Source organism: Artibeus jamaicensis, unplaced genomic scaffold, assembly GCF_021234435.1.
Source record: "Artibeus jamaicensis isolate MK-2021 breed Jamaican fruit bat unplaced genomic scaffold, CSHL_Jam_final contig_419, whole genome shotgun sequence".
In the NCBI taxonomy this organism is placed as follows: domain Eukaryota; kingdom Metazoa; phylum Chordata; class Mammalia; order Chiroptera; family Phyllostomidae; genus Artibeus; species Artibeus jamaicensis.
The window spans coordinates 521702-540973 of NW_026521824.1; the positions used below are offsets into that span (position 1 = coordinate 521702).

General features: G+C 42.4%; 1 protein-coding gene and 1 pseudogene across 5 annotated transcripts in view; one reads left to right on the plus strand and one right to left on the minus strand.

Annotated features, from left to right (window-relative positions):
• Positions 1-19272, minus strand: part of DHRS7B (dehydrogenase/reductase 7B) — a 71612-nt gene that overhangs the window by 37630 nt on the left and 14710 nt on the right. For all 5 annotated transcript variants that reach the window (XM_037163202.2, XM_037163203.2, XM_037163201.2 and 2 more), the window contains exon 2: positions 5603-5772. In XM_037163202.2, coding sequence (XP_037019097.2) covers positions 5603-5747 — 145 coding nt within the window. In that variant the 5' untranslated portion in view covers positions 5748-5772. The remainder of the gene's footprint in view (positions 1-5602; positions 5773-19272) is intronic.
• Positions 17424-18489, plus strand: LOC119062259 (lamina-associated polypeptide 2, isoforms beta/gamma-like; annotated as a pseudogene).

The window sequence follows — 19272 nt, forward strand, 5'->3', positions numbered from 1 at the left end:
AGCTGTTTTGTACAGCAACAGCTTTGCAGCTAACCTCTGGCATGGTCATTTAACGTATCTACAACCTTTAACTGGTTGCACAGATATGTTAAATAGCTGTGGTCATGCTTTGAGCCAGGGGATGGAAGTGACTTCCATTCAAGATGTAACTGGGGGGGGGGGGCAGGTCCCCCTGGTTACAGCACCTGTGTGACAGCTTGGACAGGACTGGCTCCACGACATGGGGGACAAACCTGCCCAGACTCACAATGGCAGCCCAGTAAACTTGGAATAATACAGGAATGCTGGCAGGTGTAACTGATTGTAGGAGTCAGAAATGGGGGTACAGAGGAAGACTGGCATAGGGATTTAAACCCAGACACGGCAGCTATTAAGAGAACTACGCAGCTTTGCCAGAGTGGGGACCCCTGCAGCTTTGGTAGAAGAGGACCACATGGCTTTGGGATGCTCCCTTTGGCCACATGGCCTAGGAAGCAGGAGAGACTTTGCCTGGAAGAAAGGTGAAAGAACTCTTGCCAGTAGGCCATGAGAAGGTGCCACATGGCTTTGGATTAGCTGGAGATCCTGAACAGTGACACAGCTGATGGTGATGGCAGCCTGAATCATAAATGTCTACTTCTCTTCCTGAGAAACGGTACCCCAGTTTAGGGCAGAGGGAGAAGGAGGCACTGTGTGTGTGTGTGTGTGTGTGTGTGTGTGTGTGTGTGTGTGTGTATCCTAAAGGACTTTGATATTTTAATGAAGACATTAGGTCACTGCTTTAAGTCTATACAGCTTTAAATAAACATTTTCTTTCCTTTTCACAAATCTCTGGCATTGAAAGACATCTTTCCTCTGGTGGCAGACAAGCGAACCTAGTGAGGGGTCCTTTTGGTAATAGTATATCATACCCCCTTGGCCCTGTTCTGTAACACACAGACTCCTCAGCCCGGATCCAACCAGTGTCCCAGACTGAGTCTGACAAGCCGAGGTGGTCAGGGGTGGCTCAGTACCCCCTTGGCTCACAGAAGGGACAGGGCTGACCTGGAGCTGCTGACAGGGGTGAGAGATCAAGGTTATAACTTCCTCTCTATGAGGCAGGAAGGTGGGAGGGTCTGGGCAGAGTGTACTTCCTCCACAAAAGTGTCAAAATTCCTTAAAGTTAAAAAGCTTCCAAACCTTTATTCTGAGAGAAGAAATTCTAGGATCCTCCAGGAAAAGAGGAACTTTTGACCTCTGGAAGGTTAACTTAGGGTGCAAAGCCCTTTCATTGCACTCTGCTGTGCCTTTCGCTTCTCCTATAGCTTCTACTTTGCCATACCCAGCCGTGCACCTCCCTGAATATCCCCAGGTAGAGCTTTCTGGAAGGAGGTGCTAAGTGTACTAAATCAATACATTTTCATTTGCGCTGTCTCATCGTCTTTGAAGATCTGGTTCGTCTGTTCATGACTCAGCCCGACAAAGGGCACAAGTCCAGAGAGAGCTGCAGCCCCCTTTCTCTCTGCCTGTCCCTGGGTGGTTTGGTCAGGGTCACAGACACTGTTCTGCCTACCCTGTTGTTCTTCTCAACAAGGCAGCGAAGGCTTCAGGGGCCGGAGTGGGTGGGGGGTGGAGATGGGCTGCATTCAAAGCCAGATTCCAGCATTCCTGAGACCAGAACTGCTCATTTGGTTTGTTAAATAACTCCCAAAGATTAGGAATTCCTAGTTCTGTTGGCTTCCTTGCCCCATTCTGTCCTGTCCTGACCAACACAATGGGCATTTTGGGAGGTGCCACTAAGGGTGCAGACACACAGAACCACAGGTCCGGGGAGGCATGCTGGTGTATAAAGTTTCTGGAAAATGGTCACCTACATTCTGCTTAAGCTTTGCTTCCGAGCAGAGCCAAAAAGGGAAGATATTAGTTTGTGTAGGGAGTGACAGAAATGAAAATAACAGATTGGAAGGATTCCACTTTCATTTTTGAAAAAGCTGATACAAGGAGGCAGAGAGTCAAGGGAAAAGAAAAAAAGTCTCAGGTACTATCTTCCCTGCCTTCCCTGCACTGTTGGCTTTTGTCATTCAAGACAACTGCTCACAGCTTCAGGGCTTAGGCTGGCAGAAGTGGGCTTCCAGAGCCTCTGTCCCTTTACAAGGACAAGTGTGTGTAACATAAATATACAAAACAGAACTGTAGGAAGCTGTCACAGGTCCATCACATGACTTGAACCTCCTGAACCCTAACACTGGGCAGAACCACCCAGGGCAATGCTGGGTCTTACTCCTCACAGCAGCGTGCCCGGACCATTGGCGGCAGGAATGTCTGTCTGCACCTGAAATGGCTGCTTGTCAGTTTGGCCCTATTTTATCTGGCTGGAGGGGAAAGAGATATATGGAATCCTGTCCCTAAGATGTTGAATAGGGCCAAGTATAAGTGGAGTGATTTGCAATTCAGGAAATGGCTGACTTTCTATCTATCTATCTAAATACATAAAGGGTTTTTCCCAATTACATTTGCTACTCCCTTTACAGTCTTGGTGTCTGGAAGAGGAAATGTGGAACAATGAAGAGAATGATGCCTGTCTCAAATGTCCTTCTCAAACATCCACATATTAGAGCACCTGCAATCCCATACCTTTCCATTCTAGCCAACTCTGAAATACTCCTCAAGGACTCAAAAACAAAAACAAAAAATGCTTCTCTCCAAGATTAAGAGAAGTATCTGGTGACAGTCCTATATATAGTATCTAAGTAAGGTCAGAGGACCAACTGTGGTAAAGGGCTTGGAGGCAGCTGTCCCTATGCACATCCGGGTATCTAATGACAGACCCAGGGGTCACCCCCGGAGACCTCACATAAACATCAGCATGGCATACAAAGAGGTCCATACCAGCTAAAGCCTTCCCAGTCCCTCCTGCATGACTGCAGCACAAGCCCCATCTGCTCCTTCGTGCTCCTGCAACACCCCAAGTGCTTATCAGCCCCTGCACAACCATGCTGTTCCTAGCCTTAGGCTGGCTCTGCAATGCCCTCCCTACTGGCTCACCCTTCCTCTTCCTTGCCTTCACCCTTCCCCTCTCCCCGTCAAGGGAGACAAAAATGAGTTCTGGAGTTGATGTGGGTTTAAATCTCGGCTTCACCCTTTCTGGCTAGTCATACCACCTTCTCCGAGTCTCATCTGCAAGGATTCAGTGATACAAGCACAAGTTCCACATACAGAGCACCCATTACTGAAATGGCAGTGTGCTGAGATAGGTACCTGCCTCTTTCAGTCAGATCACAGGCTCCCCAAGGGACACAGCCCTGTCTGTCATCTGTTTGTCCCACGTGGCCCAGAGCCTTGCACATGGGAAGCGCTCCATCAATGCTAACTGTACTATCACCAACCAAAAGGTGCAGCAATGGGGGGTTTACCATAGTTTGGGGGTGTTTCTCTGCCTCCCATGGAACTGGGCTCCAGTGTGGATGGTGCTGCAGGGATATGATGTGTGTGTGCATATGTGACAAAGGGCAGGGGGTTCCACGCCAAATACCTGAGTTTGCCCTCTGTACGCTCTGCTGTAGAAGAGGAAAACTTCCTTTTTCTTCCCTTCTAAGTGCTATGGCAGGTCTAATAATTAAATTGGTGTAACAGATCAACAGGAGGAAAAAATTATAATTTTGTATGTACAGGATTCCCCCCCCAAATATGAGGCTATAAGAAGTGAGCAAAGCAGGTAGTTTTAGTACCTTTTAGGTAAAAACAAACAAATAAATTAGTGAAAACTGACAAGACAAGGGGTTTGAGCTTTGGGCAGTAAATTAGCAATGATTTAACAAGGTTTGTTTATACAGCCCTCTTGGCCTTGAATTTACCATCTCTCATGATAAAGATGCCTTCTACTTTCTGGTACAGAAAGGGCACCTTTTATTTTTAAGGATTCATTTTTTTAATTTTATAGAGAGAGGAGAAGGGAGGGAAAAAGAGAGAGAGAGAAACATCAATGTGTGGTTGCCACTCACACTCCCCTTACTGAGGATCTGGCCCTCAACCCAGGTGTGTGCCCTGACTGGGTATCAAACCTGGTCAACCCTTTGGTTCGCAGGCTGTTTCAGACTGCTCTGCCTGGTTTCAGGAATTGTAACTCTACCCCCTGTGGCTAAGGATGAGTCAGTGACCTTTGGAATGTGAGCTGCAAGAGACAAAGCTTGTCTCTGGGGGTGCAACTCCTTGCCTTGCTAGAGCTTGTCCTGGGGAAAAAATCTGGCATCACAAAGACTTCCCGATAAACCTGTGAAATCTGCTCTTCTAAGAGTGCTTTCATTCATACCTTAAGGGTTCAAGCTGGAAACCCTAAAACTCTCTTCCTGACAGACTCTGACTCAGACTAAGCCCTCAGATTTCTTTGAAATGTTATCTACTGTTTAATCCTTGCTGCCCTGTATTCCTGTGTATTACAACCCAATAAAAGCCTTTGGAGGAAGGGGCTCAATGCCTTTTTTCCCTGAGAAACTAGCCACTGCTCAAGGCCTTTTTCCTCTGGGAAACTGGTCACCTGTCCTCCCCAAGCAGATCATGTCTCAGTCATGTTTACTGTCATCCTTGGCACCTGGGGGGACTTTCAAGGAAAGTCACCTCCACAGCAGGCCACCACTCAATCCACTGAGCCACACCAGTGAGGGTATTTTGAAAAATATTTTTCAATCACAGTCTACATTCATTATTTTGTATTAGTTTCATGTGTGCAGCATAGTGGCCAGATAATCACATGCTCCACCAGTGTCTCCCTGCTCCCTGATGTTTCCAGTACCCACCTGGCACCCCTGACTACATCAGGGAGGGCACTTTCACTGGGGAGATGCATTCTGCTTCCAAGGGAACAGAGGAGGCTCAGAGTCCTGTCCTTTTTACACCAGCTGTTTCTTAAATACCTTTAATTCAAAATAAGCAATATGCCAACATGGCATATTGTGGGATGACATATATTTCTCCCCTTCACTGCTAAAGTCAATATACATGTTTGGAAGGGAAATGACGACAGCTCTACAGAGTCATTTGTATTGAGAGGAGGGGCAGCAACAGGCTCCGGACCTGTGTCCAGAGCACAATTCTTAGAATCTAGCAGCTCAGTGTGCTCTCCAAACTGGAACAGGACTAAGCTGGGGAACCCAATGAGCTAAGGCCTCAATCATCCTGTTTCCGGCCCTTCCAAGGTTGTGACCAGGGTACAGCTCAAGGCTCAGCTAGTCAACAAAAGGCCATAAACCAGGCACGCTGGCTGAATCCAGGAAAAGGCACGCTTTGTTTGACCCTCAAGGAAGTAATTAGCTGTCAACATTTAAAAATCGGGAGCCTTCATGTAAAAGCCCGATTTCAACAACCAGCTGCAGCTGAGCAAGGCTGCCCCCTTAGGTGAGACGTGCAGGCTCCAGTTTACCATGGCCTTCCTCATTAACCTTTGCCACCTGCACAATGCTGAAAGTCTCATTGTCCTCAAGCTCTTGCTTTTACCAACTAGACAGAGAATGGCAACATATACTCTTGTTCCCAACTCACCAACCCACTTCACTTAGTTGCATCTGTGTTGTGGTCCCTGAGTAGCTGAGCTGCTCCCCAAGCCCAGGCTGGCCTTCCTTCCCCTGCAAGCACTGCCTCCAGGACCCACCTCGCCCCAGTCCTGAGGTGGCACCTGTTACGACCACCACAGCATCCTGGAGCCTAGCCTTCGTCCACATGCACTGCAGCAGCTTGAAGAGGCTGAAGATGCCCACACAGCCAAACAGCAGGGGCAGGATGGCCATGGAAGTCATGACCCTCACTGTCAGCAGACGCTTCCTGGAAGAACCAAAACCAAATAAATTAATGACAAAATGGGAGAATTCAAGATGACTGCCAACCCTCTTCCTGTTAGTGTGACACAGAGCCCAGACATTTCTTGTGAGGACCTCAGCTCTGAGTTCGGGGCGCGACACTCTCACTCTGCATGGACATGAGCAGATCGCTTGCCGCAGACCTGAGGTTACCTCTCAGAGGTGCGCAGTGGCCAGGACGAGCATGTCAGTACTCACCTGATTCTCCTTCAGAAACCTGTTTTGGGAAACTCAAGTAATACCTATTCTCATTTTAAATTTCTGGGTATTTGTGAAACTAGATTTTTTTTCAAGGACAAAGAAAACTATACCAACCTTTCTACCCCTCCCTGAGCAGATGGATGGTATCTGGGATGGTCCACAAGTGTGCTCTCAGCCACAGGCCTTACGGACACCCAGAGGGAGTCCAGCTCACTGGATTTCCCTTGGCCAGGCACAGGCACTGACTCAGGATGCTGAGCAGGCCATCCTATAATGCCCTGGGCACGTTCTCACTTAGCTGTCACTGGTGACCCACAGGCAGCCAGAGGAAACCAGGAGCCCCAGGTATTTACACAACAGTGCGGGGTCAATTCTTAAGAAACATATCCGTGTCTCCCACAACTGCCCCTAATTTCCTTATTCCTCCAAGCTTTTGCTATTACTCACCCATGTCCCTAGCCCAAAGCAACAACAGCTAAGAGGGGACAACGTGAAGTTAAATAAAGGTCAAAGGTGAGTTAGTGAGGAGCAACACCATGTTGGTCACTTTGGAAGAAAAGCCCTGTGAAGCCACTGAGCAGGTGGGCCAGAGTCCATTACTCAAAGGTCCACCCACAGTCCACCTCCAGGGCTGTGATGTTGTGAGCACAGGATTCTCTTCAGGAAGGAAAAGGATGGGAACCAAGGGAAGGGTTCCTGTGAAACGGCCTGAAGCATCCAATTATTCATCAAACTGGAAGTAACTATGTAAAACTCTCACCCACCTACTAAATGTCCCATCTCTTCAACTCCTCATTTTTTAAAAAATATTTCTGCTTCCTGCCCCAAGGCAACATCAGCTATGTGAATGTCATGAAGCCAGAGCCCACTCAAGACCAGCAGGGACCCCCTACCTCCCTAGTTACTTTGATCTTAAAATTTAGGTTCAGGATGAGCTGTTCTGAACAAATCTAACCTGTTCCAAGGCAAAAGGGTTCCACTCCAATTTGAACAACTCAGACAGTTAGTATTTAGTTCGATTTTTCACCTGCCTTTCCAAATATACCTAAATTCTCATTCACCATAAAAAAAGTTAACACTCATCCTGGCCAGGCGGTTCAGTTGGTTGGAGTATTATCCTGTACACCAAAAGGTGGCAGGTTTGATTTCTGGTCAGGGCACATGCCTGGGTTGCAGGTTTGATCCCTGGTTGGGGCACGTACAGGAGGCAACCAATCAATGTTTCTCTTTCACATCAATGTGTGTGTGTGTCTCTCTCTCCCTCTCTCCCGAGCTCTCTCAAATCAATAAACATACCCTTGAGCGAGGATTTTAAAAATTAACATTCTTGGAAAAACAGCTGTAAAAATACTGTTTTCCATCGACCTCCACTTAATTTGCTTTTGAAAGCCCCCATCCACTGTGTGCTAAGTGAATGCATTTCATTTTCACCCTACATTGTGCCAACCCTACAGTTAGATGAACAGGTAATTAAAATGGATTTTGAAGTGTCAGACTCTAGCTGGGTACTAATGGCATCACCCCTGTCCCCAGCAGGAAGCTCAGGCCAGGGGTCTTGGCCCATCATAACTCAAGCTGAATCCCAGGGTAGATGCTAGGATCTGAGGACTCTTTATCTGGCACCTGGGAAGTACTCAAAAATTTGGCTGACACCAAGCACCAGCACCTCTATCACTCTTCCAGTCTGCAGGTGCTGCTGGGAGCCTTCCCAGGGCTAGGTGATGGCAGTGTAGGGGTCACAAGGATGAACCCACCCTGTCTGGGTTCACATCCCAGTTCAGCTACTTTCCAGCCTGGTAAGGGTCCTCAGGGCTTTGAGCAGCAGTACCCTCATCTGTAAAAGGAAGGCAAGCGCATACCTGCCTTGCAGGTTTGTTACAAAGTCAGATGAATCAGGATTGGAAATAATGTGCAGGGTCTCTGGTGCAAGGTAAGCACTCAGCAAACTTGGCTGTGATCAGCACCCTTACAGCCCAACTAGCTGCTGGCTTCTGGCCCAGGAGTCAGTTCCTCAGCTATTGGGCTTCCAAGGTTGTCTGAAAGAATCCCTAGTTTATGAGAACTGGTTTCTTCCAAAGAAAGGAAACTCATTGAACATACACTTCTCCATAGTTTTAAACTTTTATTCCTTCACATCTTTAATTTAATTAAATTAACAAACAGGAAAAAAAGTGTTCTATCAAAAGCCAGTATTCCATATCCCATGGTTGTCAGACACTGTGGCTACCCTAACAGCCATGAGGCCAACACAGACAGGAAAGACTGGACAAGCTTTCAAAGTGCCCCCCTCCATGGTTTCCCCACACCCAGGAAGGGCGGGATACAAATAAACTGCCCTCCACAAGGCCCCCCACTAGAAAACAAGTCCAGGTTCTAACAATGCACTTGCACACACCTAGTTAAAGCCTGAGCCAATAATCTATGACATGAAGGAGGAGAGAAAATCTTGCACACTTCTGGGATGTCTTGAGCACCTGACATAACACTGCACGCTGGCCATGATTTCCTAGCCCTGGGGACCACTTTGCACAAGGCAAATATGGAACCAGGTGAAGGAATCCTTCCCTGAGCCCTGGGCCAGCTTTCTGTGGGCGTAGCACACACCTGTGTGCAGTCTGACGAGCTTTTAAGGAATCAGAATGCAAAGTAAATGAGAAATCAGCACTGACTCTCCTCAGCTAACACAGGATGGTGATGGCGGGAAAAGATACCCCAGAGCAGGCCATTTATTTCAGAGAATCGGGTTCAATTTCAGGGTAACTTCCCTGACCAGGTTAAGATGGTCACATAAGCAATGTCAACTCTTCCTGGGAGTTTTTCAAATTCTTAAAGTCTTCCCAACTTTTATTCTACTCTGCAGTGCATGTGGTCGCACCACTGTGCCCCAGGGCCACAGGGCTTCCCAGGCTCTATCTAGAGTCAGTGGGGTCAGCTCCACCCTGTCTCACCCTTGGCAGTCAAGATGTCCAAGAGAGCCAGGACCAGATATAACTCAGCACCTGGGGGCCTTCTCCAAGTAAAAGTGACAGCTCCAAAGTGGAAGAAAGCAATTGTGTCCTTGGCTGGCCACAATCCCAAGTTAGGAAATAAGTTTCCTATGTAAAGCAAGTTCAAAGGAAGCCTTTTTCCCTATGAAAATGGCATATAAGAAGAAGTTAAATATGTTTATAAATTTTGCATTTTATTTTATTTTTTTTCAAATAGAGGAATTCAGGTTTTATTTTTTATTTTTTAAATGCTTCTCTTTTTTTTTTTTTAAAGATTTTATTTATTTATCTCTAGAGAGGAAGGGAAGGAGAGAAGGAGAAAAATATCAATGTATGGTTGCCTCTCATGGGTCCCCTGCTGGGAACTGACCTGCAACCCAGGCATGTGCCCTGACGGGGAATTGAACCTCGATCCTTTGGTTCGCAGGCCCACACTCAATCCACTGAGCTACACCAGCCAGGGCTAAATTTTGCATTTTATATCAAAGGCCTTTTAACTACTAGTTTCAGATATAACTAGGAAGGTGAGCTGGATGGTAGTAAAAGGAGCTGGGAAAAAATCTTATTCATGATTTCCAGCATTTTGAGATCAGCCTATAGAAAGAAGGGACGACTACGAGCCACATGGGAAAGCAGGACAGACCTAGAGAGACAAGAGGGTGGGGGGGGGTCAATAAAAAAAGGTGAGCTAGCCCCACTTTGAACAGAATCTGTAGGTCACAGGTAGTCTAGACTCACGAAGGGCACTGTCTGTAAGGTCAGGCGGCACTTGCAGTCACAACCACCTTTAACTGGCAGGAAAGTAACTTGTGGCATAACCTCTCATCATGAACTGTACCAACTGGCATAAGGAAGTTAGAGTTCAGGTATTCACACACTAAGCCCATCTGTTGGGTTTTTACATACCAAGACTATACAGAGTCAAAAGAGTTTAAAGATAGAAAGTTCCTTCTCAGGCGAGTGTTACTTGGGCCTGGGCAGCCAGAAAGTCTATGGCTTCTCACTGTGATTCGCAATTCAGCTGCTCTTTTATTTTCCACTGAGTTCTTTAAAAGGGCTTTCAGAACCTCAAACTAGAAACAAGAAATCAGCTGAGCAGAAATGTCCCCTCTTATGCCATTTGTCCCCTCCTCATACTTCACTCAAAATTCTACACTACATTTCACAGATGAAATATGTTCCTAATATTCCTTCTTCTCTCAGCTGGTCATAAAAAATTAAGAAACTGAATTATTAATGTAAAACAGATTGTTGGCATCTACCTAGAAACCACAGAAATCAAATCACTGACAAACATATCTGAAAACTGAAAGAGGGAATCTGAAAACCTTTCAAGGTTAAAAACTAATAATGATTTTAGGTCTGCAAGGCTTAGTCATGAATTTGCCATGTTATACACAAGAAAATCAGGCTAAAGGGCAGACAGAGTGTCCACCTGGAAGACAGGGTGTTGCAATCATGCAGCAGGAATGGTTCAGTGTCACCAAGAGCGGTTCAGATCTCTCATTCCCACACACCTCTCCCCATTCTTATATGTCATAATTGATGATTAGCTTGGAACAGCTGACTATAAAAGGTGACATAAGCTATGGGCCATGCTTATGACCCATATCTGAAAATAGGTAACTATTTTCACAAAGTAAAGCAGCGTAAAGCTGCTCTGTTTTGGTATGCAGCAAATAAGAAGCAGCTGCTAAGGCTGTCTTCAACTAGAAAAAAAGAAAACGGTCCCACCTCAGATGGTGGCTGCTGTGACAGTGGTTGAGTCCCAGCACCAGCCTCTTCTCTGGTCTTTTGAGCTGGGACGGTGTGACTTAGATTAGAGGCCAGAGGAGACCAGCAGATCAGCAAGCCCTCCCTGGAATGCTGGAACAAGCCACAGACGAGGGGCCTAGAGTCTGTATTTTGGGATGCCAGCCTTAGGACTGCCAGTTTCCAGGAGGCCAGGCTGGTATTAGTTAAAATAAAACCAAAAGGAACGCTGGAGAACACTTCAGACCATGCTCCTGAATGTCTGGTCCTTGGAAGAGAAACCAAACTGAAAGAGAGCAGTGCTCCACAGCAACATGCAGTCCTGGTTCAGAAAGTAGGAGAGGAGGGACATGCACAGCTTCAGACCCTGCAGGGCAGCTACCAACACAAGAGCAGGCTGCTGGGGCTAACCATTTACTATGGGTCAGTCTTAGTTCAATTTTTAAAAACAGCACTTTATGACTGCAAACCAGAAGTCTCCTAAAAAAATAAAATAAAACCCCAAAACACAGTACTTATGCTGGCTACTTAGACATCATGACTCAAAAAAACAATTTCGATTTCCAAAGTACTTTAGAAAGCAAAGATGCTGGAGTGATCACACTCTGGAGGTCCCGGTCCCTGGACAGAAACCCAACAAAGGCATTGCTGTGGGGGTGAAGCAGAAAAAGCACATCGGTACCGGTGGTTCCTGCCATCTGAGCAGCCCTTATAAAGGAGTTCCTGGGATCTTATTTCAATCAATAGGATGAAGACTTTTCCTGTCCAACTGCAGCTGTGCTGCTATGTATAAATTAGCATCTTTAAAATTTTTTACTTAATTTTTTTCAATTACATTGGCATTCAATACTATTCTATATTACTTTCAGGTATACACCATAATAATTGGACAATGATATAATTAACAAAGTGATCCCCTTGATAAGTCTAGTCCCCAACCTGGCAAAATACATAGTTATTATAATATTGACTATATTCCCTATGCTGTATTTGATATAGGGACTATTGTAACTAGTCCCTATGACTATTTTGTAACTACCACCTGTACTTCTTAATCTCTTCGCTTTTTTCACCCAGTCCCCAACATCCCCATCCATGTGGCAATCATCAGTTTGTTCTGAGTCTGTTTTATTTTTTCATTTACAGTGTTCTTTAGATTCCACATAAATTGAAATCATATGGCATTTGTCTTTCTCTCACTTATTTCACCTAGCATAATACTCTCTAAATCCATCCATGTTGTTGCAAATGGTAAGATTTCATTCTTTTTTATGGCCAAGTGATATTCCATTGTATATATGTACCACAATTTCTTTATACAATCATCTAGCAATGGACATTTGGGTTGCTTTCATATCTTGGCTATTATAAATAATGCTGCAAAGACACAGGGATGTATATGATGTCTGTCAGGAAGAAGTCCAGTCATTGTTAATATAAGAATGGTTTGAGTGACATCAATGTAACCTTGCAGCCAAGGAGAGTGGACTAGAATGTGCATGTGTGAACAATGACGACTTCACTACACTAGTCAGTGGGGTTGGTAAATGCTGTTGAGTGAGCATGTGTACTGTGTAGCTGTTGTATTCAAAATGACTAAGCCAGAAGAGCAACTAATCTGCATCAAATTTTGTGTTAAGCCTGAACATTCCTCTGTGGAAACTATTCAATGATTCAGAAGGCCACAACTATGGGCACTTGGTGATTGGCAGCTTCATCACAGTAATGCACTTGCTCATGCATCACATCTCATGCAGAGATTTTGGCAAAACATCAAATCACCCAGGAGACTCAGCCCACTACAGCCCAGCTTTGGCACCCTGTGACTCCTGGCTTTTCTCCAAACTAAAATAACCTGTGAAAAGGAAGAGATTTCAGACTATCAGCGAGATTCAGGAAAAATACGACAGGGCAGCTGATGGTGATTGGGAGAACTGGGTGAGGTCTCCCATGATGCCTACTTTGAAGGGGACTGATGCATCATCATCCTATGTACAATATTCCTTATGTCTTCAATAAACGTTTCTATTTTTCATATCATATGCCTGAACACTTTCTGGACAGACCACGTATATGCTGTCTAAAAGAGACCCACATTGGAACGAGAGAGATACACATAGACTAAAAGGATTTTAGGAAATACTAAAGAAAGATAGAAAAAATATTCCCTACAAATAAAAATGTTTTAAAAGCTGGAGCAGCAATACCTGTATCTGACAATATTGACACTAAAGCAAAGGGCATAGTAACAGACAAAGAAGGACACCACATAATGATAAAGGGAGCAATTCAAAATTATGTAATCCTTATAAACATTTATGTACCCAATATAGGAGCACCTAAATATGCAAACCAAATATTGAAGGGCAGTAATACTGTTACCACAGAAGATTTTAACAACCCACTGACATCAATAGAGATATCTTCCAGTCAGAAAATCAACAAGAAAATGGAGGGCTTAGATGACAGACTAGATCAGATGATTTTAATTGATTTCTACAGAGCATTTCATCTCCAAGCAGCAGAACATACATTTTTTTCAAGTACACATGGAATATTTTCTAGACTAGACCACATGTTAGGACACAAAATAAGTCTCAATAAACTTAAAGAGACTGAAATCATATCAAGCATTTTTTTCCTGACCATAATGGTATGAAACTAAAAATCAATCACAAATAAAAGCCAACTGAAAAACACATGAAGGCATGAAGGCTAAATAACATATAACTAAAAATCAATGAGATCAAGGAAGACATCAAAAGATACCTTGAAACTAATAAAAATTAGAGCACAACAACCCAAAAATCTATGGGACACAACGAAAGCAGTTCTTAAAAGAGATATTCATAGCATTACAACCTTACCTCAGGAGACAAGCAAAATCTCAAATAATCTAAATTTACACTAAAGAAACTTTAAAAAGAACAAAAAAGTCCAAAGTGAGTAGAAGAAAGGAAATAATGAAGATCAGAGGAGAAAGAAACAAAATGGATCTACAAGAATAATACAAAACATCAATGAAACCAAGAGCTGGTTTATTGAAAAGATAAATAAGATTGATAAACCTTAAACCACAATCATCAAGAAAAAAAGAGAAGAATCAAATAAATAAAACCAGAAATGAAAAAGAAGAAGTAACAACTGGCATCAAAAATACAAAGAATTGTAGGAAAGTAGTAAGAACTATATGCCGACAAATTAGACAATGTGGAAGAAATGGACAAACTTCCATTGTAGAAACATACAATCTTCTAAAATTGAATCACAAAAAATCAGAGAATCTGAACAGAGAGATTACAACTAGTGAAACTGAAGCAGTAATCAAAAAACTCTCAACAAACATAAGTCCTGGACTGGATAGTTTCACAGGTGAATTTTACCAAATATTAAAAGACCTAACTATCCCTCTCAAACTATTCTGAACAATTCAAGAGAAGGGAAGGCTCCCAAGTTCATTTTATGAGGCTGGCATTATCCTAATTCCAAAATCAGATAAAGACCCTACAAAGAAAACAATTATAGGCCAATATCCCTGATGAACATAGAGGCTAAAATCCTCAACAAAATATTAGCCAACCAATACAGCAATACATTAGTCATACACCACGATCAAGTGGGATTTATTCCTGGGATGAAAGGGTTGGCACAATATCCACAAATCAATAAATGTGATACACAACATAAACAAAATAAAGGTTAAAAACATGACCATATCAACAGAGGCAGAAAAAGCATTTGATGAGACCCAGCACCCATTTATGAGAAAAATCCTCAACAGAGTGGAAATAGAGGGAACATACCTCAATACAATAAAGGCACGTGTGTTGAACTTATAGCCAACATTATACTCAATAGCCAAAAACTATAAGCATTTTCTTTAAATTCTGGAATAAGACAAGGAAGTCCACTTTTCACCACTCTTAATTCCACATTGTAGTAATGAAAGTCTTAGCCACAGCAATCAGACAAGAAACAGAAATAAAAGGCATGCAAATTGAAAAGGAAGAAGTAAACCATCATTATTTGCATATAATGCAAGAGGCAACAAATTGCTGTTTCTTTCACATGAGAATTTCTCTCCCTCACTTTTTTCCCTCCATTCTTCTTTCTCTAAAAATCAATACATAAAATCTCTTTTTAAAAAACAGCATGGTACTGGCACAAAAACAGAACATAGATCAATGGAACAAAATAGGGAGCCCAGAAATAAACCCATAGCTTTATGGCCAAATAATATTTGTCAAAGGAGACAAAAGTATACAGTGGAGTAGAGATATTGTATTCAATATACGGTGTTTAGAAATTTAGACAGATATGTGCAAAAAATAAAAATAAAACTACACCTTCTTAACCATATATGAGTAAACTCGAAATGGATTAACGACTTAAAAGTTAGACTCGAAACTATAAAAATCTGCCCTGGCTGGTGTAGCTCAGTGGATTGAGCACGGGCCTGCGAACCAGACAATTACGGTTCGAATCTCAGTCAGGGCACATACCAGGTTGCAGGACGGTTCCCTGCAGGCCAGTTCCCAGCAGGGGATGCACGAAGGCAACCATACATTGATGCTTCTCTCCCTCTCTCCTTCCCCTCCCCTCTACAGATAAATAAATAAAATCTAAAAAACAAACAAACAAACAAGCAAACTATAAAAATCCCAGAAGAAAACACAGGCAGTAAAATCTCAGACATTTCTCTTAGCAATATTTTTTCTAATGTATCACGTCAGCCAAGGGAAACAAAACAAAACAAAAACAAATGGGATTACATTCAACTAAAAAGTTTTTGTGCAGCAAAGAAAATCATCAGCAAAATGAAAAGACTATCCACTGAAGGGGAAAGCATATTCACCAATGGTACATCTGATAAGGTGTTAATATCCAAAATTTGTAAAAACTCAAAGACAACTCAGTAGCAAAAAAAAAAGCAATTATAAAATGAGCAAAGGACCTGAACAGACACTTCTCCAAAAAGGACATAAAACTGGACAATAGATATATGAGAAGAAGTGCAATGTCACTATTCATCAGAGACATGAAAGTTAAATCCACAACTACATACTGCTTCACACCTGTCAGAATGGCTCTCATCAATAAATCAGCAAAAACAAGTGTGGGAGGATGTGGAGAAAAGGGAACCCTTATTAACTGTTGGTGGTAATGCAGATTGGTGTAGCACTATGAAAAATAGTGTGACATTTCCCCCCAAAAATTAAAAATGGAACTGACTCATTACCTATTAATTCTACTTCCAGATACACGTCTGAGGAAACTATAATTGAAAAAAAATACCAGAGATTAGGAGTAGGTGCGGGAATGGATAAAAAAGGTAAGGAATTAAGAACTATAACTGGCAGTTAAAAAATAGTCATGGGGATATAAAGTACAGCATAGGGAACATCATCAATAATGATGTAATAACTGTATGGTACCAGTTGGGTACAGGAAATATCAGGGGGAACCATTCGTAAAGTATATGATTGTCTAACCTCTATGCTGTGTATTTGTAACTAGCAAAAGTAATACTGAATGTAAACTAATTAAAAATAAGAAAATTTAAAAAAGAAAAAAACATATATGCAATGTAGTATTGAACAGCCAAGATCTGGAAGCAATCCAATGGGGAAATACCATTCCCCATAAACATCATGAAACTTTTATTCTTACAAAAAGTATAACCTCAAGTTACTTTTTCTCCTACAATTTCATGGTTCATGTACCTCTCAGGTTTTTATCCAGCAGAAAATAATTCTTAAATCTTTTCTGTAAGGATTCAAAGTATTAAATGTGTAGCTTCGCATTATACATTTTGCCCTTCTTGTTTCCCAAATACACAGAAACAATATTTTTCTCAAAAATTAAATAAGGCCCTGGCTGGTGTAGCTCAGTGGATTGAGCGCAGGTCTGTGAACCAGAGGATCGAGGTTCAATTCCCAGTCAAAGCACATACCTGGGTTGCAGGCCAGTTCCCAGCAGGGAACGCACTAGAGGCAACCATACATTGATGTTGCTCTCCCTCTCTCCTTCCCCTCTAAAGATAAATTAAATCTTAAAAAAAAATAATGGTAAAAAGAAATAAGATGTCCACAGTAAAGAAATTAAGCCCACAAAAAGTTCCAGAGCTAAAAAATATTATTCACATAGCACGACGAAGTGATCTCCTACTAGTCCAAAGTCCAAATGAAGTCCATTCATATAGTATCTTGTTTGCTTTTCAGTGGAACACTATGTTTACTGAGGTGAAATCACATTATTTTAGCTCTTGAGTCAACAAATGTACTCAAATGTTTTTACACAGTTATTAAAAACAGAAGACCGCCCTGGGTGATGGTGGCTCAGTGCGCTAGGCGCCAGCCTGTGAACCGAAAGGTTGCCAGTTCAATTGCTGGTCAGAGCACATGCCTAGTTGGAGAGGCAACTGAGCAATGTTTCTCACTTACACTGATGTTTCTCTCCCTTTCCTTCTCCCTCTCTTCCCCCCTCTCTAAAAATAAATAAATAAAATCTTTAAAAAATATAAAAATAGGAGACCAAATTGAGTATGTCAACAAGATATCATTCAGTTTTAATTTCCAGAGTCATTAAGAGGTGAAGGAGAGAACAGATTTACTTGGTTGGTTTCCATAGCTTGGTAGACCAAAAACAAAACAAACAAACAAACAAAAAACCAGCCATGACGACAAACAGCAAAATTTTTATCCACTTGGGAATCCACTTCAGAGAATGCCTTAGAGATGATTTAGCTATAAGAGAGCTCACTAATGCAGATGTTCCAGACCAGCTTGTGAAATATGGGGTGAATCCTGGCCCTACTGTGGGAACGACCAGGAAGCTATATAAGTAAAAGCTGTTGAAACTGAGGGAACAAGGAACAGAATCAAGATCTTTCACTCCTTTGCCAACAATTTCTTCTTCAGCAGAAAATACAAGACAGAATGGAAGTAATAACTTTGACAGGCACAGTGACAACGAGGAAGACCGTAAAATAGAGGTCAAGCTTGAGAAGAGAGAACTACTAAAGGGCAAAGACTCCCAACACTCAAGCAAAGAAGAGCTCGACACAATCAGAGCTACTCCCAAGCAGGGATAACTGAGACTAAGTGGAAGAGTGGATCTTCAACAGGCAGACCTCTGCAGGCATTAACTAGGGAAGCCACAAGAGGGCTGAGAAGAACTTTGAGGGCAATGGTGGATACTTCAGAATATTTTTGTACAGATGGTGCAATAACTTCAGAGTACTCCTATACCTGAAACTATAATGGCTTCAAGCAACAAAACCTTAGTTGTCAGTACGGTGACTGGAAGTTGCAGGCATGTAGCTCCTATTATGCCAATCACTGAATTCTCAGACATACCCAGAAGAACACCAAAGAAACCACTGACAAGAGCTGAAGTGGGAGAAAAAAAAAAAAAAACAGAGAAAAGAAGAAGAGAAAGGGATATTCTAAAGGAAACGTTTCCCTTCAAAGCATCTATACCAATAGGAACTAATGCTGGTTGCCACAGACCAAAGGGGCTGCGGACCAGCCATTAGAACTCAGTGATTTCAAGATGGAGGAATCTTTTCATCTAAATATATTCCTAAGGATGTTCCCTTGGCAGATGTCAAGTCAGGACATTTAATTTTGTTGAAGATATCAATACTAACCAATGTGATCTACAGATTCAATGTAATTCCTACTGAAATCTCAATAACAATTTTTGAAAAAATAGAAAAACCCACCCTAAAGTTCAAGTGAAATTTCAAATATCCCAGAATAGCCAAAGCAATCTTGAAAAAGAAATACAAATGCTAGAAAAAATTTTTTATTGTTTGATTGTTATTCAAGTAGTTGTCTGCACTTTGCTGACACTTCTTTATTTGAAAACTTAACACAGTAATCAAAGCAGTGTGATAACTGGATTAAAGACACACATATAGATCAGTGGAATAGAGAGGCCAGAAATAAATCCTCACATATATGGTTCAATGACTTTTGACGATGGTGCCAAGACCCTTGGGGAAAGGACTGTCTTTTCAATAAGTAGTAGTAGGAAAACTTGACATCCACACACAAAAGAATGACAGTGGATCTTTACCTAACAATATATGCAAAAATTAACTCAAAATTGATCAAGAACCCAAATGTATGACCTAAAACTACAAAAACTCTCAGAATAAAACACAGGATCGGGGTCCACCATATCAAATGAGCCAGTCAGAATAGAAGCCAGTGCAGAGGAAAGCAGAGCCAAATGATGGAGACTTGTATCCCAATGACAAATGTTTGTGCTCTTGGATCCACCCATGCTTGAAGCTAGTAGCCTCTGGGTTTTTCAGTTTTTTGAACCAATAAATACTCTTTGTTTAGTTTAAAAAAGCATAGGGCAGAAGCTCAAATTGGATTTGGTCATGATTTCTTGGCTATGATTCCAAAGGCGCAGGGAACAACAACAACAAAAAAAGACAAACTGGACTTCACAAAAATTTAAAAATCAAGTACATTAAAATAACTATCCACAGAAAAGGCAACCCATAATAG